This window comes from Vanacampus margaritifer, chromosome 4, assembly GCF_051991255.1.
Source record: "Vanacampus margaritifer isolate UIUO_Vmar chromosome 4, RoL_Vmar_1.0, whole genome shotgun sequence".
Taxonomy (NCBI): domain Eukaryota; kingdom Metazoa; phylum Chordata; class Actinopteri; order Syngnathiformes; family Syngnathidae; genus Vanacampus; species Vanacampus margaritifer.
The window spans coordinates 24,814,720-24,839,240 of NC_135435.1; the positions used below are offsets into that span (position 1 = coordinate 24,814,720).

A 24,521-nucleotide genomic window follows, 5' to 3' on the forward strand; every position below is an offset into this window, starting at 1 on the left:
ATAATAAGCTCGAGCCGGATGAGGCCGGGACGCAATCATCAATTTGTCATTGTACGATTGTTACATGACAAAAGTAGTTCTTATTAGCTGGCCGTCACCACTGATATGTTCAATTACTTGCCACAATGGTTGGAGATGTATTGAAGTGCCTTTATCAAAAAAAAAAAAAAAAAAAAAGAGAAAAAAAACTATTTAGATGATGACAGTGACACCGAACCTGTCAACGGATGATTCATTCCAGACGCTGCACGCAAAAGAAAAAAAATGTCTGAATCTGCTTGATATATTGAGTTCACTTTCAGTTTTTGCGAACTGGAACCCGCTCCCTTCCTATTGGCTGAGAAATTTGCCTATTAGGAATTTCAAAGAGGGGGAAGCTAAGCATTAAAGGTGGCAGTCATAAAGGCCTTAACAGGTGGATGAAACAAACGCACCTTGCAGCCCTGCCACTCTCACCCACACCCACACCCACACATCGTCTTAACACCACAGGTGCTGGGCTCCAGCCCCCGGGGGTCATACTTAGAACTGTGATGGGCCATAAAAACACTTTGCACCTTAAGTGAAAGATACAACTTTCAAATATTTGATACGCATTGCGCACGTATGCAATTTATGCACATCTGGCTTGCGAGGAGCAACAACATCTGCTGGCTGGTGCTTGCAAAAGGCACTTCATTTGTCTAGAGACTTGGTCATAGGCATTTGTGTGCGGGGAAGTTAGGAAGAAGCCGCCCCCTTCAAATGTGATTGGACACCCAGATGCCAAATGATTGACATATCACGGCACTGGCGCCGCACGTCCTGCAATGCGGTCAGCCAGCATTTTTTTTTTCTCAATCAGCCCTCTACTGTTATGCCCCTCCTGCACGGTAGCTGGCGCTATTTACCACAAAATGTTGCAATCCACCTCACTAGGAGTCTCGAGAAGAAGAATCTCCCGAGTCCAATCAATGACATGTTTTTGGCAATGTCAAAATCTTTCTTCAAAACTTTTATGTTCAAAAAGATTGTTTTGTACGGACACCAACAGGAAACAGAAGTATGGCGCGGCCTTCCAAATTAAATGCATAGGTTTCAAAATAAGATATATCAAACAGCTTGAAAAAAAAAAAATTAACAGTAACACTATGTATGCCATAACGTTTTTCATCTAGAATTTTTTAACATTAACATTTTTAAGATTTAATAACATTAATAACATGTGGCTTTAAATAAAGTAGTAGTAATGAATACGTTTATTATTTTTTTTATAGGGTGTGTGGAAAATGAAATAAGAGGACCAAATATGACTTGTTCCGTAACGAATTAAACTTAAAAAGTGTATGGGCATTCTCTTGATTTTTAACCATTGACGACTATAGACGTCAAAGATTCATGTGAACTATTTCTATTAGTTTAACTTTTTTCCCCCATTTTTTATGAAAACTTAGTAAAAAAATTGTACATTTATAACAGATATAAAATTTGTCAACTATTGAAGTCATGCAATTAATTCCGATTACAAATTTTTATCGTCTGATGCCCCTCATTTTTTATAATTTTTTTAAAATTAGAGGCGTCAGGCGATATTTTTTTTATTGTAATTAATCACATGACTTCACTAGTTAACTAACGATTAATCACAAACTGTAAATCTGTACTGAATGTACAATAAAAAAAATCTAGGTTTTCATGCTCGTTAGCCAAAGTGGAATTTTGTTTTTAACTAATAGAAATAGTTCAAATGAATTTTTGACGTCTATAATGGCAGTGAATGAGTAAAATGATTTCCAAACTTTCCAACATTTCTAATCACGAAAACTGGTGATTTGAAATCAATTTTGACTCAAGCAGAGTGTCCTTTCCCTGTCACAAGTCACTTCCAAGCGTCCAAGTGAAAAAGTAAGAATCCTGTTGATTCTTAACTGATCTAAGGCGGTTCCGCTGCAGTCTTACTTGGCGCGCATTGGCAGGAAGGAGGTGTGTTAAGGTGTTTGACGGACAATAGCTGTACAGGCTGTTTATCATAAATACAGCCTTAGCCCGGAGAGGTCCATCTGCTTTGATTTTATTTAGTGACTCCCCCCAGGGACCCCCGAGTTGGAGCGAGAATAACAATACTCGGGCCCATCTGTTCGGGCAGAAGCGGCCCGGCTAAATTACGGCACGCTACGAGCGGCGGGCATATGCCGTGGCATAAAGCTACAAGAGGGCATTGTGTGCCAGCTGTTGTGTTGACAAATACTTATCTGGCACTTCTGAAGTCAGCGCTAAGCTAAGCTGCTAGGTGTGGCGCCGGGTGGCGGGAATGCTGTTTTCTGCATGCATAATATATGTTGATTTAACAGGGGGTATCACTTTGGAGGCGATTGTCAGGGGATTTGGGTCACTACTTCCACAGTATTAATCACAATGCGTGTTCTAAACAAGACTTTTGTAAAGCAGGACAGTATTGTTGATTAGGTCCATTTCATAGACCTTTGAAGACGCTTCGAAAAACAAAAAAAAAAGGTGCTATGACGGCAAACAAAATTCAGCAAAGTGGTAAACTGAATTAGGAGCTGATTGATTTAAAAACCGTCCTCTTTTGTTACCGGAAATCACCATTCTCGTCTCTTCCCATGGGAATGACAACAAGTACGACAGGGTGGATGTTGAACCGCAGCAAGGAAGTCAAAATAAAGAGCGCACGGCTTAATCTTTTCTTATCCTCCTGTAAGAATAACAATCTGTGCTTATACTGTTCTTGCATGTTTACAAGATGGAGGATGATCCCGCTGAACAGGCTTTGACCCCGCTCATCCTATTAACAATCATCTGGACAGATACCGGGACACTTGCTTTTGTTGTTTGGCGCCCGAGGTACACTACATTCTCCTCGGTAATCAAAATTCGCATTTTGCAAGATCCAAAACCAAGTGAAAGACAAATATCAAAGAGTATCGAGTACTATAATACAACTATTCATTCCAATTATTTGGTATAGATTTTGTTATATTTCCCCCCCCCCCAAAAAATCCCCATTGTAAATGACCAGCATTGTTCTTCTCAAAACAATAACCCTTTAGGTATTTGAATCAACTAACCCAGGTATGTGTGGTTTAAGTCAAATTTGGTGAAAAGCTCCTCAATTACCTAGCAGGTTAGTTCATGTGATCTTCAAACTTTAACAATAAAAATCCTAGTGCTTTTCAATGACATTTGAAGTTGCAGTCAAAAATGACACTTGTGCTTGTCTTGTTGACCTGTTGATTTGTAACTCAAAATTTTCGGATGGTGAATTCAAACATCTCATTCGCGTTTCTCTATATGCTCCTGTTTTTTCTTGTAACTTGACACTTAAAAAAAAATAAAAAGTCTAATACGCATAATGGATGGGAGGCTGTACGATACCTGATTGTTGTCCAAACCGTGAAAAAAATGTTCACATGCCAGGAGCTGCAATTTAAACCAAGAATGCTTGCAAGAAGCTACCAACTAAACCTCAGAAAGTCCAGGACGCATATAACAGATTACTCAGCCTTGTTGAGACTACTGCAATGATGTCTGTTGTTTTCTGTACATAAAAGGGCATGAACTTTCTTGACGGGACATTAACCTCAGGTCAAAAAGTATACTTTAGAACAGTGGTCCCCAACCACCGGGCCGTGGGCACCTTTGGACCAGGCCGCACAGTTGAAAGAATAAAAAAAACTTACTGTACTTCCGGTTAATAAATTAGCCGAGGCTTAAAAATATTTTATTTTGAAAAGTTGACCAGATTCTCTCTGTTTACGACGGACTCTTGACACGTCAAGATGCTAATCATCTCAGTCGCGTTTTGTTACCTTTGTTATAGTAGTGGACTTGCGTTTGTTGTCGTAGCCTTTTATTAATCAGCCGACGAACAGACAAGCACCCCCACCCCCACCCTCAACCCATTGGGTTGCCAGTCCGCCAAAGTTGTGGACATGTATGAACCGGTCCGTGGTGAAAAAAAAGGTTGGGGACCACTGCTTTAGAAGGTCCTGTAAAGGTGTTTTTTTTTCTTTCTTTTGTGACAAACTCACCTTAAGTGTTCACCACCTTGTACAAAAACGGCCGTAAAGTGGTCCACCTGAAAACCCTGGTCAAAATCCACTCACCGGAAACCTGCCATCCAACACAAGAGCCGTATCAAAACTCTGCTTTTGTAAAATGAAAGGGCAAAAAAAAAAAACAGACAAAAACTCACCTAACTGCACCATTTTCCCCCGAGCAGATGTTAAAACAAACTCCGCCACGCCAACACGCCGCCGCCATGTTGCGCCCTTCCAAAATGGCATTTATTTAACCAAACATGTACATCAACGTGACCGACATCAAATTCCACCTGTTACATTTGTGCACACTAGACAGACTGGACAGAGAAATCAATACAAAAAACAAAAACAAAAAAAACTCATCCAGTTCTCAAGACAACTCCTGAAAGGAATCAGTGGCGGGACTCAGCAGTGCAGTAAGAGTCCCTGGAACAGTGCAAACCACCAGAAAAGGAGCCTCGTCTAGAAACGGTTCTGGCACACACATTTATCTGCATCCACTTTTTTTTTTTTTTTACTTAATTCATTTACAATGTTTTCTCTTCAACAGCTCAAGGTTACCAGCCTTGTGTGTGTGTGTCTATGTGTACTTGTACATACTACATTGTGAGGACCAAAATATGTCTTTAACCAACAGATTGAGGACATTTTTGTGAAGTGAGGACATTTTGGGCCGGTCCTCACAACTCAAGATCTCTTTTTGAGGGTCAAGACTTGGTTTTGGAGTTGAGGTTTGAATTGGGTTATGGTTGAGGTTAGGGTAAGGTATGGAGGTAGGCAATCATTTTTGATGGTTTGGGTTCGGTGAAGGGGATAGGAAATGCATTATGTCTATGGATGTCCTCACAATTATATAAGTACGTGTGTGTGTGTGTCAGTAGTTGAAAACCTGACAGCAACATCATCAACAACCCTGTTTTATTTCCTTAAAAAGGGACAAACATGATTAGATTAAAATAAATAATATCAATATTTGATCACATCTCTTTTGTTGTATTAATCTGCTGCGTGTCACATCTTGGAGAAAGGCGGTGAGTCGGACTCCCAAAAAGGCTTCGTAAACATAAAGACGCGCGGGACAAATACTGTACATGTCAGAAGCAGACGTCACGCCGATAGCGCAGATTTGCATCCTGTAACACACACACGCGCGCGCACACACATAAAAACTGCATCCCCTGACTGACCAATAAATTATCTCCCCCCCCCCCCCACCCCCCGTAACTTCTACCTAAAGAGGACTCTGAGCCAAAGTGCGGTTTTTCCCAGGGTGGAGGAAGTGGGACGGGGGCGGGGGTGTAAATGTGCAGTCAAACGGTTATAATGGCTACATTGGTTTCTGCAACACACAAAGTGTGACCGAGGGTAATACAGAACATGGTCACCAGAGAGCGAGATGTGCGCTGCGTACCGCGTGGCTTCTCGATTGAGGTGGTAATGAAGCGCTCCCGTCCTTCCCGGTGATTAAGACGAGCGGGGATTCTTCGTCGAAAAGGGTCCTCCCACTTGTTTTGCAACCCCCCTCCACCGGCTCCCTCCGTCTTTTAAATCCTTCTTGAGCTTTGCAAAGGCTCGGCTGAGATAAGGAGAAAGCTACGTAGGACGACATGAAGAACACAACACTTCAACGAAAGCACAGTGCAAATAAAGCCCACAAGCCCCCCAACCCCCAACCACAAATCTTGATAGGACTGGAGAGGGTTAACTCCAAACTAGGCAAGCCTTCTTCCGTTTAGTCGATTTTTTTTTTCCCCCATTGTGGGTCTTTCTGGGAAGTCTACAGCCCTGGGGGAAGGGGGGGGGGGGGTCGTCGTGGTCACGGGGCCGGAGGCGAATGACGACGAAGAGGACGACGGGTGTCGGAGTGGGGGGGGGCTACTTGTACAGGCTCATGGTGGGGCTCTGGTACATGCACATGTAGGCGTCGCACAACAGCCGGCGAGCCTGGCCTTGGATGCTCTTGGGGTCGAGTGTGTGCAGCTCCTCGGGCGTCATCTTCAGGTAGGCCTCCACCTCGGGGCACGGCGACACCTGCGGAATGTTGAAGCCGTTCTGGCCTCCTGCCCAAAGCACAAGCGGGAACAGAACCAAGAGCAACATATTGTTAAATTGGGATGTTTGTAAATCTTTATCGGGTTTCCCACTTGGCACAATTGTGATGGTGTGTCCAAAAGTAGGGCAATTAAAAAAATAAATAATGCAGACACTTTTGCTCTTTGAACTGGATGAGACATGGAGTAAAAAAACTTTTTTGCTTGTAGAATTTTTTGTGTATCTATTTTTCATTTTTAATCTCCTTCTGCGATGACATGACAACTATTATTATTACTAGATATTTCTATTTTATTATTATTTATATTTTATTTTATTTTTAAATGGGAGGTTTATGCACATTTCATGACTATTTTATTGTTTACAATTTATTTTTAGGTATTAAGTTCGATTTTAATTAACAATTTTCATTTATTTTATTACAGATATTAGCCAAATAGTTGTCAAGAATTTTTTAACGCTAAAAAAAGTATAGTAACCAGCGTCTATATTGTTATTGGTTGGGTATCAATAAATGGGTTTAAAATGACTGGCAATTTTCCTATTAGGCAACGTTAGGTTAAATTAACTATGATTAACTTTACATTTCTATTAGGTGAACAACATAAGTGTGCTGTATGTACTAGGTAAAATGCAATGCAACATTTTCCACCAAGAATATAAAATTAAACAATTGTTTAAATCAAACGTGATTTTTAAAGTCATTAATAGTATAAAAAACATGTTTTATTCAATAGTTTCAAAAAACATAAATTTTGTTGTTGATATTTTCTCAAGATTTACAGCAATGTTGCCATTATAACAATTACTGTCATACTGGTGATTATTCTACTATCAGTAAAACCCACCAAAAAAAAAAACACACAAATTCCACCGCATTAAAAAGGTTGAAAAGCCTCCGAACCGCATCTTACCGTCTCTGTCGGCCATGCTGTCGAAAAAGAGCCATGCGGAGGCGGCGCTGCCATACTTGACGAAGGCCACGTAGTGACTGGTCTCAATGCACAGGACGGCAAACAGCTCCATCGTCTGGCGTGGGAACGAGCCCTGGCGACCACTGCCTTCTTGCAGCTCCTTGGGGACGCACAGCTTGCCGTGCCGGTGACTTTTTCTCCTCGGGTGAAGGTGAACCTGTAAGGGTGCGAGCGTGCGATCACCACTGAAGCCAACAGAAATGAATTTCCACAAGTAGTGTAGTTGCAGAATTAAGAAAGCCAAATGAAAGAAGGCCTCTGATCAAATTTAAGACCTGATCTGTTCAATATTTAAAAAAAAAAAATTTTTTTATTGTATCAAATCCCAAAACCAGTGTTGGTAGTTCTTCTCATTTAAATATTTGTTATGCTAAAATGCCAACTCTGAGTTAAATAATTGACAAACATTTCCAAATAAATCAAATTGCACAATGGCATTGTAGTTCACGGGTATGGTGTGAATAGCGTCAATGCTCATTTGCCCTGTGACTGACTGACAACCAGTCCAGGTTTTATTCTGTCTCCCGTCCAAAAACAGCTGGCTTCGGCTTCGGCTTCGGCTCACCCGCCACTGCCAAACAAAATGACTAGATGTCCAAGATCATTTAGGTCCTTCATTTTATAAAATCAAATAAGACTTTTAAGGCTCTGCGTATTAACACATTAAGACCACAGGAAATAAAATGTGACTGCTTTTGATAGTTTTTAATATAATAAAATACTGTTTAAGCGGAAAGAACTGTGGTCAAATCAAACGCAGCCGTGACATCCACACTGCTCTCATTTCTTTGTATTTGGCGCCATCGCATGGCCAATCCATTTTAACATGCCATGGTTGGACTAATTTAATGCCTAACAATCAAGTCGATTTCCACGTACATTTCTGATCTGGATTTCTTTACGCAAAGACAGAATTGATTCTGTACACATATGCAATTAGCCAAATTCAAATCAATAGTTTCTAGAATGTCATTCAGATTTACAGCAGTTTTTTTTTTTTACTGTTGCTTGGGCATGTACAGTATATGCCACCACGACGTATATCCAGACAGTATCACGCTCAAACTGACGGGGTACATGTGATCTGCATGCTTGCGCAGCACTCAACATTGGCAGAGATCAGATTTGTACCCACATTTGACATGAACATTTCTTTCTATTTATACTGCCCGGACGCATCTTCCAATTATGTCACTTGAGAGCAAATACAATGGCAATTGGGCGACTTTAACCAAGCAGTGTAAATCCAGCCCGAGAAGAGTGAGCGGCCACGTGCGTATTGCAACACGTCGTTTACCTGCGTATTGCACTTTTCGCAGAACTGCTTGATCTTGCCCGCCGTGATGTCGCCGTCATCATAGCAGTCTCTGCACTCATAGAGAGCCAGTCCTCCGCAGATGCGACATTCTCTGGGAGCTGGATGGTAAAAAAATAATAATAATAAAACGTGGCTGTGGTGTGTGTGTGTGTAGACTTTGTTTCACTTGGGCCGTGGTGACAACTCAGTGGAGTTTCATTACAAAGTAAACAGACAGACGGCGGGACGGGCATTGATCGTGAAGAACACGCACACACACACACACACACACACACACACAAAGGCAGTCGGCTCCGACTCACTGTCTTCCAGAAGATCTGTGATGTCTAACTCCAGTGAGGGGAAAATCTTGTTGAACATTTTGAAGTCCTTGCCAAAGCGCGGCATCTGGATGATAAGGCAGGAGGGAGCCTGAGGGGCAGGAAAAAACAGAGGAGAGCGAGAGCTCATTATCATCCCGCACAAAAGCAACACCGACTAAAACACGCATGACCGATCAGTCTCGCACGCTGCTTTTCTTGTTTCAAGCGGGTATCTGATCACTAGGCCAGGCCGCATTACATCTAGGATGGTGTCGTGTGAGATTGCGGTCCGATTTAGACCACACGGCTGTGAGGTCCGCTGGTGGGAAAACAGGACGTGTGTACGAGTTTATCGGTAGGAAAAGATTTCCACGTGCTACTCGGCACCATCATGCCGTCATGAACTCAAAATAAACAGTCAAAGACAATAAGGATGTATCCCAAGTAGTGTTTCTGTACCGCTTTTCCTCACCAGGGTTGCAAGTAGGGAACTATTTAAAAAAACTATTAAAAAAAAAACAGGGTTCAAGTATCAAGTAACTAATTCAAACTTTCCGATCTTTATTAATAACAGTTCAGAACATTAACGGTTTTCCAGAACGTGAAAAGGATTGGTGACCCGGTCCTCTCTTGCATCTCTCTGCTACTTTGCATATTCCTCCAGCATGTCCTGAAATCTGATTTCTTCAGTGCCGCAACGTTCTCTGTGTATTCAAGACATGTCGGAGTGCCTGTGTCCTGAACAAAAAAAAACATTACGTCTCTTTTTCTTGCTGTTCTAGTAAGCAACCTCTCTCTTCTTCACAGGCATAGGATTGGGTGAAAGGATCTTTTCTCCTTCCTCTTGGTGTCAATTTAGAATTACGTTTCGCTAAACAATGTCGTGAGCCAGAGCTATGCTAGCAAATAAGTGATATCAGAAAAACATTCATGTCAAGTAGGGGGCCGCAAAATATTCTTATAAAGGCCTTGAGTTTGAGACTCCTGATTTAGAGTGTTCAATTACCCTAGCATGCATGGGGTGAACGTGCTAACTCCACACAGGAAGACCAGAGACCGCATTTGAACCCACAACCCCTGAACTGTGACGGCGGATGTGCAAACCAGTCAGCCGCCATGCCGCTCACATATTAATAATATACTGTACTTAACTCTTTGACTGCCAAAAACGTTAAATAACGTTTAGTAAAATCCTATGGAGGAGTGCCAAAGACGTTAAAAGACGTTTGTTTCAGAACAGAGGTGAAACTAACCATTTTCTATTGTTGATTACTCAAAAACGGAATAAGGTAGAAACAACTTTTTTTTCTGATGAAAGATGAGAGTCCAATCTTTCATTTGGTAGTATGTGTGTTTCCATAGTCCAAACACATAATTTTCTGTGGACCTTGAAAGATCAGTCAAAAGATCAGTAAAAATGCTTAAATCGGCTGGCACCCACGGTATCCCTTTTCTGAAAACGTCTGGCAGTCAAAGAGTTAAAATATAGTAAACCTCTTGTCTTTCCTGCAGACAAAAAAATTGTATTTTGCTATTTAATGACCAAAACATATATTTCTTTAACAAGAAATATAAATTAATAATATTATTATTAAATTAATTAATTGAAAACATTATTTAAAGAGCTTTAAATACTTTAATCACAACACCATTTTTTTTTATATTACTAATTCTACAAATTTAAGGGAATACAATTGTTGGTAAAATAAATAAATAATAGTAAATTGCATTTAAAATGGACTTTGTGGTCATCTTTAAGTTCGAACAACATTTGATACCTATGGTTGTTGGTTGTAAGTGATGTAATAATCATAATCTGTTGCCGTGCTCTTCTCCTTCTTCCCACTCAACCAAAAATAGTTACACAAGCCCAAAAAAAAAAAGGTTGAATAACATTGAGCCGACACATACACATTTTTTGGAAGACTCACCTCGGCAAACTTTAGGTCGCTGTTGATGAAAGACCACTCCAGGAGCTGCTGGATGGTGGGAACGCCGACCTTGTCTTTTTTGTCCATGAAGATTTGGTAAAAGTAACAGTCCTGCACCTTCTGTCCGGCTGACCTGCATAATTAATTAGATTATTATAATTATTTTTCCAATAGTGGGTTCCAAACTTTGATGTGTCTAGGATATATGCTAAATAAACACTTCAACTGTAGTTTTCCTGAGAAGTTGTAGTTTCCCCTTTTTAGATCACTGCCATTTCTGAATGAATCCGTTTGATCATTTCAGGTAAAACACAATTACAGAAACTCCACCTTATGGAGCAAGTCACCTGGCTAATGGATAGCCGACCCAGTCTGAACAAGGCTGCAACATCAGCAAGAGCATAACAGAGCCATGACAGTAAATATTTGGTCACTACTTCACCAATTGCATCTGTTGTGGGGGTGGAACCTAGAACGCGAAATAGCGGGATTTGTTGTACTTGGGGGAAAAAAAACTCTGGGAGGCATTTCTTAAATCCTCCAAAACTATACAGGCAGAAACTAACCATGAAGTTCCAATCTCAATGGATGAGACTTACTGAAAACCTGTGGAGGATCCTAAACAGTAAGATTTTAAGATCAAGGGTTTCTAAGGTGATACAAACGAAAAGTTCCTATATTATCTATCTATCAGACAGTATACTATGGGGTCAAAATATCCTTTTTTGCTTATTTAATTACAGCTATTTAATAATTTTTTTTTTTTTTTTAGTTCTTTATAATTTATTTAACTGCTGCGAACAATAATTTGGAACACTCTATTTTGAGTCAATTTGGTTGGTTGTTTGATTAAAAAATATATAAATCCACAATATTAAAGAAGCTAATATAATTGTTGACCGAAAAACTATTAACAGAAAATGGCATTAACTATTTACAAAAAACGCCATAGACTTAATAATTTGGAAGGTAGCATATTTCTGCTTGTGAAATTTTTCTACAGTAAATGTGGAAAACTGACTTAACCTTTAATTTTACGTTCTTGTTCTTAGTGTCAAAAGTGAAGTAAAAATGTGCTATTTACTAATTTACAAATGTACTACTAGTAATGTCTATTGAGATATATTGTAGAAACAGCCTTTGAGCCACTAGGTGGAGCTGAAGCACTTGCCTTAGTTTGAGCAAAGGGTCCACTCGTAATATGTGGTGGAAAAGTATATTCAGGAACTCCTCCGGATCTGCAGCACAGCATGCGACTCAATAAGGTAAAGGACAAGCAGAAGGGCAAATTGCATGTTCAGATGTTAAGCTCTTACCTTTTTCTTCGGAGGTGAAGCCAGACGCAGCTTCTACTTTCTCCAGGATCCTCCGGAGTTTCATCACTTTGGTGGCGCACACATACCCGTGTCTGAGTGAGAACCAGAAGCATTGTGGGAGGGAATGCTTTCAACACACAGCTGCTTTTTTTTTTTTTCTCTCGATTGACTGGATTTATAATAGACAAAAAGCAACCTTTGTGACACTCACATGCGCAATGGGTTGACTATCTCAGTGCGTAACAGTTCTTGGGTCTCTCTGTAATACTCCACATCCGTCTTTGAGCGCGGCCTCAGCAAAACTGTGTCCAGTACAGAGCTGAAGGAAAAGAGACTGCAAAACAGAAGAGTCGATTATCGATACATCCCTGACTGATTCGTGTCACATTGATTGTGAGCCTAATAGAAATGCATTACACTTAGAAGCTAACGTAAGCTTTACATTATTTCTGTACAGCGACAATTCAAACTTCCAATCGTCCAAAGGATAAATGGAGGGTTGGTGTGAAAGACTAAAAGTAACGCTGACCAGAAGAGGGTTGAGTCCAAGTAGCAGGAGTTGTAGTGGCCCTGGATGCCTTTCTTCTTGCCTACCATGACGTCGAGGCCATCCGTCTCGCTGCGGGGCGGGGTGTTCTCGTGTACTACCTCGCTTAAATAGCCCCCGAAAGCTGTGGGAAGGGACACAGTTGCAAGATATTTCACTTAGCACCCTGGCATTTTTTATTTATTTTTTGCTGTTATTTCTCTGCCAGTCTCAAAAACAAGGGGTGTGTTGTTTTATGACGGAGTGAAATTACTACAGAGGTATCACCATTCACCATTGTGCTGCCTAATCAGGATTTACCTGATCCAAAACTGAACTGTACTTACTGTGTGGAGAAAAAGTGGCTTAAATTGTGCATAGTTGTCAAAGTGAGAATGAATGAATGAATGGGTTGCCTGCCTTTTCACACGCAACAATGGCGGAAACAGGCTGACAAATGCCAGCTTTAAATATTCATGTGTTAAAAGTGCTTCTGATCATAGGTGGCAAATCCAAGTCCAGAAATTAAAAACCCTACCACAGTTTGGCTTTAGCCCCAGGTGCTAGCTAGCGTGCTCCCTAGCTAGCTCCACGGGTGCTCATTTACCTGCTAGGGGCTAAAGCCAAACTGTGGCAGGGTTTTTAAATTTCTGGACCTGAATTTGCCACCCTGCTACCTCCAAAAGTTGCAAAATTAATCTGCCGACTGTCACCTTATTCTGTGTCTAAGTTACTTGGAAAAAGGTAGTGACGACGGATGGATGACTCACCGATAGAGTTGCAGCGCTCGATGGGGTTGGAGGAGTGGTGTAGCGATGGGAAGCGGGAGTCAGGCCGACAGCACTTGAGCTTCACGAAGAGGGCCTTCTTAGGCGGGCAGTTGAAGTAGCGCGTACCTTTAAAGGTGCCGTCAGTGCAACCCGGACACTCCTCTTCCTGAAATATAATATTTGGGGGGAATGACAATAAATGTGGAAATTTGAAGAAGAAAGTGAAAAAACTTAACTCATTTGCTCCCAAAAACGTATAAAAACGTTCTATTTTAAATATTGCCATGTTCCAGAAAACATATTTATACATTTTTTTATGCTAGAGCATACAGAAGCTTTGATGCCGCCTCTGACCTGAAGAGGTTGCTTAAAGCAATGATAGCTATTACAAAAAAACGACTAGCAGGTGGCAGCAGAGTATAAGAGATCAACCAGGGCCATGCTGCAAAAAGCTCTTTTTGTCAGCGTTTCCAAAAGGTTTGTGAGTAAGGATGAAACTTACTGCTAAACGGAAGCAGATTCAAATATACTTTTTTCCTGATAAAAAAAAAAAAAAAGACTAAAATCTTTCTTTTGGTAGGTTCCATGTTTTGATAGCAATAGAACACACTATTCTGTGGGCCTTGCAAAGTCAGTCAAAATTCAGTAAAACAGCCGGGAGCGAAGGAGGTTGCTTCACTGAAAATGGCTGGGAGTGAATGGATTAAGAACCAATATTACAGGACTTAAATGCTTGGAGGTCTTAATTATAGATTGGCGTGTCGCGTTGTGTTCTCACCAGTTCCAGCCCGGCCAGAGGCTCCAACAAGCCTGGAGGCAGGCCCACCCAGCGGATGACGCCACACAGAGGGGGGTTCTCCTTCACCTCCACCAAGGAGCCCACCTCAAGCCCAGGCTGCCCTCTGGTGGGTGTGGCAGGCCGCGGCGAAGCTGGGGCGGTGGGCGACGGCGCGTCGGCCTGCTCCCCCATTACCGACTGGACGGAAAGCGAGAGCGGCCCGTGGCTCATGTTGTCGATGGGTCCGCTCTTGCGGTTCAGGCTGAAGGGCAGCGAGTGGAACTTGTTGTCACTCGCCAACGAGGCGGCCGGCGGCGCCCTAACGGGCGGGGGGGACTGGTTGAAGTCGGGGGGAGTTTCGGTGAGCGACTTTGCAGGGTCCTCCCCAACTGAAGGACAGACACAAGACATGAAAGGTAAGGAGGAGGCAATAAAAGATTGTAGTCACATTTTATAATTGACAACAAATACATAAATGGAGCACAATGATGATAAATTCCATGTCTGAGATGAGCTCTTGTACACCATCTGGAGGATGAACTGGAGAATGTCATGCACCTCGGCAGCTGGTTTGAATGAGATTACGATGAGCACGTCTGCCAGGTTTGTGGTGCGACGGTCGGCTCACGGCCTTCCTGTGCGGGGTTTGCATGTTCTGCCCAAGCTTACGTGGCTTTTCTCTGGGTACTCCGGCTTCCTCTCAAATTACAAGAACACGTATGTTGTGTTAATTGACTTTAAAACTGTGCATCAAATTATGATTCTGTCTTTTGGCATTTTTAAGCAAAAATACACTTTAATGCAAAAAAAAAAAAAAAAAGTCCTCCAGTGGTATGCCTAACTGTGGACTTCTCAAAAGGTACACCACACAATTTAAGATTTAAATACAGAGCAGCACTCTTCTGCTATGCTAATGAAAACATGCCAGATAAGTCACTAAAGTGTGATTCATAATACAAGTCAACGCCGCAAGGAGGTCACCACCTGTTTGTGAGTCACTGCTGACATTCACATTAGAGGTCTGCATTCTAATGTTGGTGGGAATCGATGCAAAAAAAACTACTGCGCCACATTGAGAAGAGGCTTTTACTAAATGAAATGAAAAATACGTCATCACGTGGACACATGACATCATCACCATCATAAGGAGTGAATTTCTGATCAACTGAAGTATGGGTAATATATGGAAGAAAAAAAAATTCCCAAGACCCGTTGAAATACAGAAATAAGACACAAGAACTCTGACATCAGACTTTTACAAATGCTTTAGCCCCCTCCAACTTGTTTCTGATAAATATTTATGCAGTTGTGGATGAATTTGCAGCACTGAGCATTAATAAAAGCCTTTTTTCCCATCAACACCGATCGCACCATGCAAGTGGAATGTGACGCGAACAATGGTGATTAAGGGGACGGGACTGCTGGGAAGGTCTTCGTGGCAAGCGACTGCGACAGACTGAGCATGTTGGAGGCTATTCAATTGGAATTGTAGGAGTTCATCTTGCAACATAAATTGAGTGCAATTCACAATCTTTAAATATTGGGCAAGTTCCATGAAATCATTTGAAAGCCCCCCATGTTGCAATGACAATCATGTCAATGGGGAGAGGCAATCCATTTCTCTGTCACGTATTCTGTCACGTAATAGTGGCCTCGTCTCTTGTACAGGTAAACAAGGGCGTAGCGATCAAATGAACACCATCCTACTACGATATATTACTTGCATCATATGTTACTATTACAGTCTTCATTTGCTGCACATTCGTAAAAAAAATTTTTTTTAAAAAGGATGGTGTTGATAAATAACAAAATATTTATAAATAAACTTTTATTATAATGAGTACCGGTAAATCATGTTTTTGAGAATACTTCATTCTTGGGAATTTGAACCGCCAATTATCAGAATTCATTGAGAGATATTTTACATGGACCTTTCTGGGAAAAAAAGCCAAAGAGATGCTTGTTCGGAAACAGGAGCTTGCCAGCAAGACAGCGGACGTTCAACAAGTGGCCGCGTGTTACCTTCGTCAATGTACCATGTGCTTTTGGATTTGGACTGCACTGGGGGGTCAACAGAGCTGCCATTTAAAGTATAGTAAAACTCGGACTTGCTCCTACTGCCACACTGATGAGCTAATCCTGGAAATAACAAGTACACCACAACACAGATGCATCATAAAAAAGATAAAGCGTGTGCGCATCTCGTCTTTCACAAGTGTACACGAGTGTGCATGTCTGAGTTGTGACGTCGTATCATTAGAGCGACCTTGTGATCGTTCATCATCAAAGAAGACACAAAAGATAAAAATGTTGAAAGCAAATTATTATCGATGCGGTTAGGATTTCTCAGACAGTGGAACTTTTGAAATAGGAGTGGGCAAATTTGGCAAAATTAAATCGATATTTAGATTTTAGCTTCTACCTCAGTGCAGTGTGTCACAGGACTTTGACTGTCTTTTGGCTACATTTTTGCCAACATGTATTCCAATGTAAAGTATCTTTTCAAATATATGTGTTAAGTTATTAAGAATGTTAAAAAAAATGACAAATTACATTTTGCCTTGTTATTTAACTCCTTCACTCCTAGCCATTTTCACTGAAGCAATCCCCTTCGCTCCCGGCGGTTTTACTGGATTTTGACTGATTTTGCAAGGCCCACAGAATATTGTGTTCTATTGCTATAAAAACATGGAACCTACCAAAAGAAAGATTAGTCTCTTTTTCATCAGGAAAAAAAAGTATATTTTTATCTGTTTCAGTTTTGCAGCAATTAGCATTAGAATATAGTTTCTTCTTTATTCACAAATCTGCTTAGAACAGTGGGTAAATCAGCTTGTTTTCAACATGGCCCTGGTTGATCTCTTATACTTTGCTCCACCTGCTGGCCGTTTTTGTAATAACTACCATTGCTTCAACCGTTTTGTGCAGTTGAGAGGCTGCATCAAAGCCTTCTGTATGCGGTAGCATAAAAAACATATAAATATGTCTTTGGGACACTTAAAACATTTAAAATAGAACATATTTATGCGTTTTTGGGAGCAAATAAGTTAATACTCATAGTCTCATAATCATATCTATGGTTGTTAACATATTTTCTTTATACTTTTTAGTAAGCAATATGGCCTGAATCTAAGATTTTCACAAAAATCTGATTTTAAATGTTTTCCTCTTGGCTCATAGAAAAAGCACACAACAATGACAGTATTCAAAATAAATTCTGCTATTATATCCCTGGGATTTGTTTTATTACTCCTGATACCAAACAAATGTTTGAAAGCGTTTCTTTTCTGCAGTTTATTTCTGAGCATTAACTTGCATAAGTCGGTCGGCAAAAATGTTTCACCAAAACTGATGCAAGCGTGCATATTAAGTTTGGTACCGAAAGACAAATCACCAAAACACCACAGCCGAAACAGGATGTTGTGATGATGCAAGCGGCCGCAGAGATGCCATGCGTTCCACTGTTACAGGGAAGTCGAAAATGCGGTAGACTCGCTTCACACGAGAAAGTGTGCGCACCACTCAACTAGAGAGCTCACACTTGGACACATTTGGCAAAATTCAGATTATAATACAGGTTGGAATTAGGATTAAGGTTTTTAAGGTTTTTAAAGATTTTATAATTTATTTGGGTGTTTGAGTTTTCAGTTTAGGGTTTCTTATTTTCAGTTTTGTAAGTAAGTAAGAATTTTTATTTCGGTACATCTCTAGTCTAAGACCTAGTTTTGAGTCCCTGCACAGTTCAGAAAAGTTGATGGATTGGTGACAATGTCACCTTGGAACAGATTAATTCTATTTCCATTATTTCCAGCAGGATTTTTTTTCAAACTTTTTGTTCTGAGAGGCTCCGCTGAATTCCTTTTCAGTTGTTAAGTAAGCCTGGTCATCATAGAACTGTTTTAAAAAGATGGTTTCTGCTAAAAAAGGAATATTAGATCTTAAAATGATTTATAACCTATCTAACTCACTTAAGAAATAATACTGCTGCTGACAACCAGAGAGCAGCTAAAACACCATTTTTTTAAGGGGAGAAAAAAAAACGTCATAAAAAATGTCTGTTTTGAAGTACCTTTGCTCTTGGGTTTGCTTTGGCCAGAGGACGACTTGTCGTTGTTGCCTCTGGAAGCAAAACTGTGCTTTTGCAGCCTTTGGTCCTGCATGGAATATTCTGCATGGACCAAAATAAGCATAAGCATAACATTCAGCTAATGTGCACAACAAGCTGTACAAGTAATTACTGTCTGCATCATTCACTCGCAATTTAAAATGTAGTGCCTGTCTTTTTTTTTTTTTTAGCAAATAGTTTCATAATCTGCCAGGCAAACTCATCGGAAGGTTTCTGAAGGAAAGGAAACATTAAAAACATACAAAGGATAAATCAGCAAGCCATCAAAAATTGCACTTATTAGTGTGGCGAATCTGTGCATGTGCCACATACACTGGTATGCGGTGCCTGCAACAGGCACATAAAAAAACGCAAACCACCCCACCACTTTTCTGAATATTCGAGTATGCATCGATTATCAGAATCAGCTGACGTTACCGTCATGTGAACTAACTGGAATGTTTTAATTGTCTCTCTGTTTGGCTTTGAAAAAAAGAGTGCTTTTATCTAATTTCAGCATTGCTGTCAAGTCATAGGCGAAAGTCTGTGTGTGTGGGGGGAATAGCTAAATTAACACTTTGTTATAATTTGGCAAAATTTATTAGTTATTTAATCTCAAACTTGATGGGTGGGAAGAAAATCCAAAGACCCAACAATAAATGACCCCCCCCCCTAAGACTTTTTCTACTTACAAGAGGCTAATTGTTTCGTGTTTAAGCGTCACCTCTGTACAATGGAAGTGTTTTGTCTTTCTTTGCAAACTAGCTCAAAGTTGAGTTAAGTTTGAAAAGTAGAGTGTTATTTACTCAAGTCTTAGATGGTGGCAGGCTTTGTTTTTGCAGCCTGTTTACTTGTTGACTGAAAGCGAGAGACAGTCATGCCAGCTTTCTAGTGCACGGAAACACATCAATATGCCAACGTGGCGAACAAAGAGTTTGAGTATTTCGTCGGAGAAAACAAAAGACTCTCTCTGTTGCCAGTGTCAAGAAAAAAGAAGAAAAGCAGATGAGAGAAGACATTTGTCCCGAAAGGAGGCGGCTCACCTGGCATTACTTCACAGATGGGGACAAGTCGAGTGTGCTCCAAACTGGCAAAGTTACACAGCAGCTTCCCGTCAAACATTCCGTCCCACTCGCCGATCGGATTGTCCTGTAAGAGTTGGAGCCATGACAACTGTGTCAAACCCTTCCAGGTCTTAGCACTATATCCAACACGCTTGCATGGTGATAACCCAGTTGTTCATCATCCCCACATAAGCAGTCCCCCCCTCTGATTCAGATCCTCCTTAGAGCTGTAATCCCTCCTGCTAGTACAACCGAGCTATTCTTTTCCCCTTGCAGTTTGCAATCCAGCGCAGCGCGAAAGCGAGATGGCGAGAAGGCGAGGCTGGGCCAGAGAAGCGATCTCCCAATTAGCTGCCTGCTTGCCCCCTCGCCACGCTATCGGGTCATACACCACTTGGAGACTACCCCCACCCCCCTTTCCCCCCTCGAGCGTGACTGCCTCCTCGTCTTGGTGTGGGCAGTGGATGCGATGCGCGGCGTGGGCTTGCCGCCGCCGCCGTTAACAATCAGCAGTCAAATGCCGCCGATACAATCTCCCTACGACCACAACAGTACTCCCGACCTGACAACAGTAGTCATGGCTACCGGCTATGCTGATCCTTGGCAACAGAAACATATTCCCTAAACACACAAATGAACAGCCATACGCAATAAAATAATTAGGGATGTTCAATAACACTATTTTTCAGACAGATACCAGTATGAGTACTCAACTCTTGATTAGTCATCGATACCAATACCACCAGTACTTTTAAATTAATACATGAAAATTCCACACAAAAAAGGATAGATAACTTTAAGCAAATACCTGTATATCCAAATATAACATTTACCTTAGAATTGCACGAAAATTAATGGAAATTTTCTGTTCTTCTAATTTCTAGTTCCTGTTGGTAAAATGGCCACAAGAGGGCAGCCGGACGCCAGTACCGATAACTTGAAATAAGGTCAGGTATCAGGCCGATACTGATACCTGGTATCCGTACTCGGCATCCCAATAAAATAATCTTATGGAAAAATGTTCAATTTAACAGAAAATGGGTGGGGGGAAATGCACAAAACTGGTATCTTCTCATGTTGGGATGTGCAAAATTTTGTTCTCAAAGGCCATATTTAACTTTTTTAATAAATAGATGAGTCTCACCATTTGTAGTTAGTTACCAAAAAATGTAATAAAACATGGATGTAAAAATGGTTCTTCATACAATAATAAATACAATTTTGAAATAAGATGAACAGGTAATTATTTATTTAAAAAACATTTATTTTAAAATAAGTACAACCATTATAAATTTTGTATTTTATTATATCATTTACAATAAATCAATTATCTAAACATTTATTGAACTAAAACATTATTATTACAAATATTATATTTAGTGTTGTCAAGCAATTAAAATGTTTTTTAACTAATTAATTGCAAAATGATCAAATTATTTGCGATTCGCATTTTTCAACTATTGTTTTCTATTGACTAATATTGTGGAATTCATGTAAAATCATCAACGACAAATTATAGTCCAGCTTTTTTTTTTTAAGTGAACAATTCACCCTGCAATTAAATGGTGGACTATTTAGGGGAGGCCATTTTATGAGGGGAAATAGTGTGACAATGAAGTCAGTACTTACCATGTCAACACCCACGTAGTAGCCCAGGCTCTCGTTGCCCGGCAGCAAGTCACAAAAAATGATGGTGCCTCTCTCGGGTCCCTCCCGGGTCTGCACCAGGACCCTGGAGTTGATCTCGAGCGGTGGGTAGTCCTGGTCCTCCTCCACCAAGTTGACATGATCGGCCTCCAGCTCGCCCATGTCGTCGTCGTCATCGTCCTCCCACAGTTCCAGCTTGTCCAGGGCCACGAACACGCCGCATTCTTCCTCGCAGCGGAACAGCTGGCGGCCCTGGAAGGAACCCTCCGTGAAGCCCTGGCCTCGACCCTCCTCCTGATGGAAGGAGAAATGTCTGACTGAAGAAGCAGCAAACTGTAGTCAGGATAAAACCTTTTAACTGTACTGTCAATGCTTCAAGTAACTTTATAGGAGACGTATTGTGTATTTTTTTTAATAGCTTGTAAACAAATTGTTGGCTGTCTCGGTAGATATTCTCAGATTTCTGCAGTAGTCCATGAAAGCAGACTATGTTTGTTTTTAATCAAAATAAGACATTTCCAAAAATGTGCTTTTACTTTATCCTTGTATTTTTTGTCAAACTCAACAATTTCAACTTGAAGAACTCAAGATCAGTATGTTGGTCAGTGTTTGGCAAAGGGCGTAAACTCTGAACTCAAGAACTTGAATCGAGGTGTTTATTTATACTGCGCTGTGGCCCGAGCGCTTGAGCGCTGCCGTCGGCCCACTCAGCTGAGCGCCGCAGAATAGAAACAACATTGTGCTGAAATAAGCAAACCTTTGTGTGTGCACGCGTGTGTCGCCTCTGCGGACATGTGGCACAGTGTGAGAGGTTCTATTTGACAGAGAGTTGCATTGGTGTTGTGGAAATGTTCTCCCTGCTGCCAGTCAAAACACTACAGCTTTGTGTCATGCAGTGCTAAAACACAGTTTATTTATTGCGGTTTCTTGGGTGTGAAACAACAAACTGCGCTGTTTTCTGTGGAGTACCAAAATTGCCAAAATTAAAAATAAATGACTGAATAAATAAATACATGAATAAAAGCGAAATTAAAAACAAAAAAATATATATATATGGAAATAAAAACAACAATATATATATATGAATAAATAATATTTATAGATGTCATTCTATTTATATATTTATTTCAACATTTATTTTATACTTTTTTTATCTCGTTTTTCATTTTTGTATATATATATATATATATATATATATATATATATATATATATATATATATATATATATATATATATATATATATATATATATATATTCTTGTTTTTATTTCCATTTATTTATTCAATTTTTGAATTATATCTTATATCACTTTTTATTTTCACTTTTATTCATTTCTTTAGTCTATTTTTACATTTATTTACTAAAGGATATATATAGGATTTTTTTTTTTTTTATTTCCATTTATATATTTTTTTGTATTTCATTTTTTAATTCTATTTTTTTAATCAATTTTTTGGGCAGTTTTGGTCCTCCATAGTTTTCATCCAATTTACATCCCTTTATTATATAAAACAAGGCATTATTTCAAATTGACAGTGCAGAAAATGCACAAGCATATACAGTATTACAATTCAGTTGGTTGGTTTTGTCTGTGACGTGCAATGTTAAGGAAAGGAGGAGATGCTACACTGCACATAGGCTTGTCTATAGTTGGCTGCAGGCTGCAAATTATGAGCTGCAGGTGATGGATTTTTGTAACTGTCAATGAAAGGCATTGATCATGTATTTTCCACGGAAACCAGACAATTGGAGCACCACTAAGATGAAGTGGTCCTTACCAATAACTCCACTCCAAACAGGATTCCAGAGAGGGCTCTGTCAGGCAGCAGCGAGCCCTTGAAGCGCACCACACCAGGTAGAGGCTCATCCCCAGAGCGCAGCTGGACGCGCACCTTGGAGCCGCAGTCGATATCGCGCACGCGTTCTAGCCGGGACTTGTTGCACAGCAGGGCGTAACGCTCCTCGCAGTTGGTGATGGGAAAGAGCAGTTCGGCCAGCTTCTCGTCGATCTCCAGGATGTCGCGCTCGTCCAAGCTCAGCACCACGTTGGTCTGGTCCAGGATGCGCAGGCTCTTTTTGCCCTTGCACGGCGGCAGCGTGCGGCCCAGACTGTTGCGCTCCTGGCACGCCTGGCCCAGGCTGCCGCGCGGGATCCACAGGGTCTTCTGGGGCGGCTTATCCACCGTGCACTCCTTCACCACCATGTAGAAGCGCCAGTCCTCCCTGAAGCCCCCGCTGGGCTTCTCCTGGCTCCACAGGACTGAGCTCATGGCTGCATGCTAGGCAACAAGGGCAGCATCACAGCAATTGGAGTCTGTGATACAGAAAACAGAGTGAATTTTCTAAAATAATGCCTTGTATTTGGAATACTCTTTAGTTACGGAATTTGGTGTCTAACCTCAGAGAATAGTGAGGGTTTTTTTTCTTCACACATTACAGTATTAAGAATTTGTGTACAAAGCTGTATTTAATTTAGTGCAACGCTAAGCTAGGAGGGGCAAGTGTCAGTCAGCACAATCCCATGAATATCACAAAACGTAGTTTTTTTTTACCTGTACTCTATATTTTCTGTATTGATTGCACTCATTTTGGCATCGACAAAAATGTAAACCTCAAACAAAAAAGGTCAAGAAACGGACAAAGTACGACTTAATTTCAATATCAATGTATTGCCCTTAATGGGAATATTGTCCCTCCCAACATGGCCTCCACGTACGCACGTCAGTTACCAGGGATGCAACAGCGCGGTGGCGTACTTGTCTTCATATCAGTGGCCTTACCCCTTTAAGACGCCTGGTACTCTCTACAGTTGAGCATGTAAACACCAAATTGGGGAAATTTGAACGACTTTTGTTTGATACTCTGATCTGCTCATTTGAATATGCTCAAAAACAAAAACTACACAGCGCGCAGGTTACGACGCATGGACTTCCCCTCAGGCATACAAGTCCATAGTGAACACGCCATATCCGCCTTGAGTGGTGACGAAAGACTTGAGACTTTTTGTACGATAAAACCAGTAAATGTGACATAAGAGCTTCATGACATTATCACGCGTCATAGAAAATGAGAGCCGGTTAGTTAGCAGACATAATAACCAAGCCCCCCCCCCCAGTTTCGCAAGCCAGCCAACGCTCACCTACTGCGGGTTATTCTCACCAAAGAAAACGCCAAAGACAAGGCCTGTCTTACCTTTATTCGGCGTTAGTTGAGAGAATTTCGGGTGACGTGTCACGTCACAACAGCCATTATTCCAAATTGGCTCGAGATCTCCAAAATCAAGCCCAAACAGCCGCCGTGGTCACCTCTGCTTACCTAAACGGCAAGCTAATGCTAATATGCTAACAGCTACCCAACCGGCTATGCGGCGTGTAAGTGAGTCAAACTGGCAACCAGGCAGCGAGCACGTCGACGGGTGACCGTCGCGGTCTACGAAATAAGAACGGCATTTAGATAAATATGTATTTCAAAATTCATACAGTATTGCGTTGCGTTGTATTTGAGCTATATTATTTACATGAGACGAGCTCACGAACACTGATGTAACACGTCATCAAAACGACGCTCGCTAATTGGCGGAGCATGTTATTATCGGGATGCCGATTGGCTGACGTTTGTTTCTATACGAGTCAGTGGGGGTTTCCCATTCAGAATTGAACTGCGTAGTTAGGGTGCACCGTAACTTCACAGTG

The 24,521-nt window shown here is 41.0% G+C and overlaps 1 protein-coding gene and 1 long non-coding RNA gene across 6 annotated transcripts in view; both read right to left on the bottom strand.

Annotated features, from left to right (window-relative positions):
* Positions 1-4,170, bottom strand: part of LOC144050432 (uncharacterized) — a 76,915-nt gene extending 72,745 nt beyond the window's left edge. Inside the window, exon 1 of the long non-coding RNA XR_013293845.1 lies at positions 4,032-4,170. This is a non-coding gene — a long non-coding RNA (uncharacterized LOC144050432). The remainder of the gene's footprint in view (positions 1-4,031) is intronic.
* Positions 4,171-4,260: 90 nt separating this feature from the next.
* Positions 4,261-24,380, bottom strand: cyld (cylindromatosis (turban tumor syndrome)). 5 transcript variants are annotated; one of them, XM_077563650.1, is made up of 18 exons: positions 24,022-24,380; positions 22,608-23,143; positions 20,809-21,120; positions 19,159-19,264; positions 18,080-18,178; positions 16,033-16,149; positions 14,569-14,709; positions 14,011-14,399; positions 13,233-13,398; positions 12,466-12,607; positions 12,148-12,270; positions 11,937-12,028; positions 11,792-11,858; positions 10,621-10,753; positions 8,690-8,798; positions 8,367-8,485; positions 7,010-7,226; positions 4,261-6,103 (listed from the first exon to the last, which is right to left on the bottom strand). In XM_077563650.1, exons 2-18 carry the CDS (start codon positions 23,097-23,099, stop codon positions 5,919-5,921), a joined length of 3,009 nt encoding a protein of 1,002 aa, XP_077419776.1. In that variant the 5' UTR covers positions 23,100-23,143; positions 24,022-24,380; the 3' UTR covers positions 4,261-5,918. The 5 variants fall into 5 exon arrangements, with proteins under 5 accessions (XP_077419776.1, XP_077419777.1, XP_077419778.1 ...); XM_077563651.1 differs by lacking the exon at positions 24,022-24,380 and adding an exon at positions 23,610-23,784; XM_077563652.1 differs by lacking the exon at positions 16,033-16,149.
* Positions 24,381-24,521: the final 141 nt, after the last annotated feature.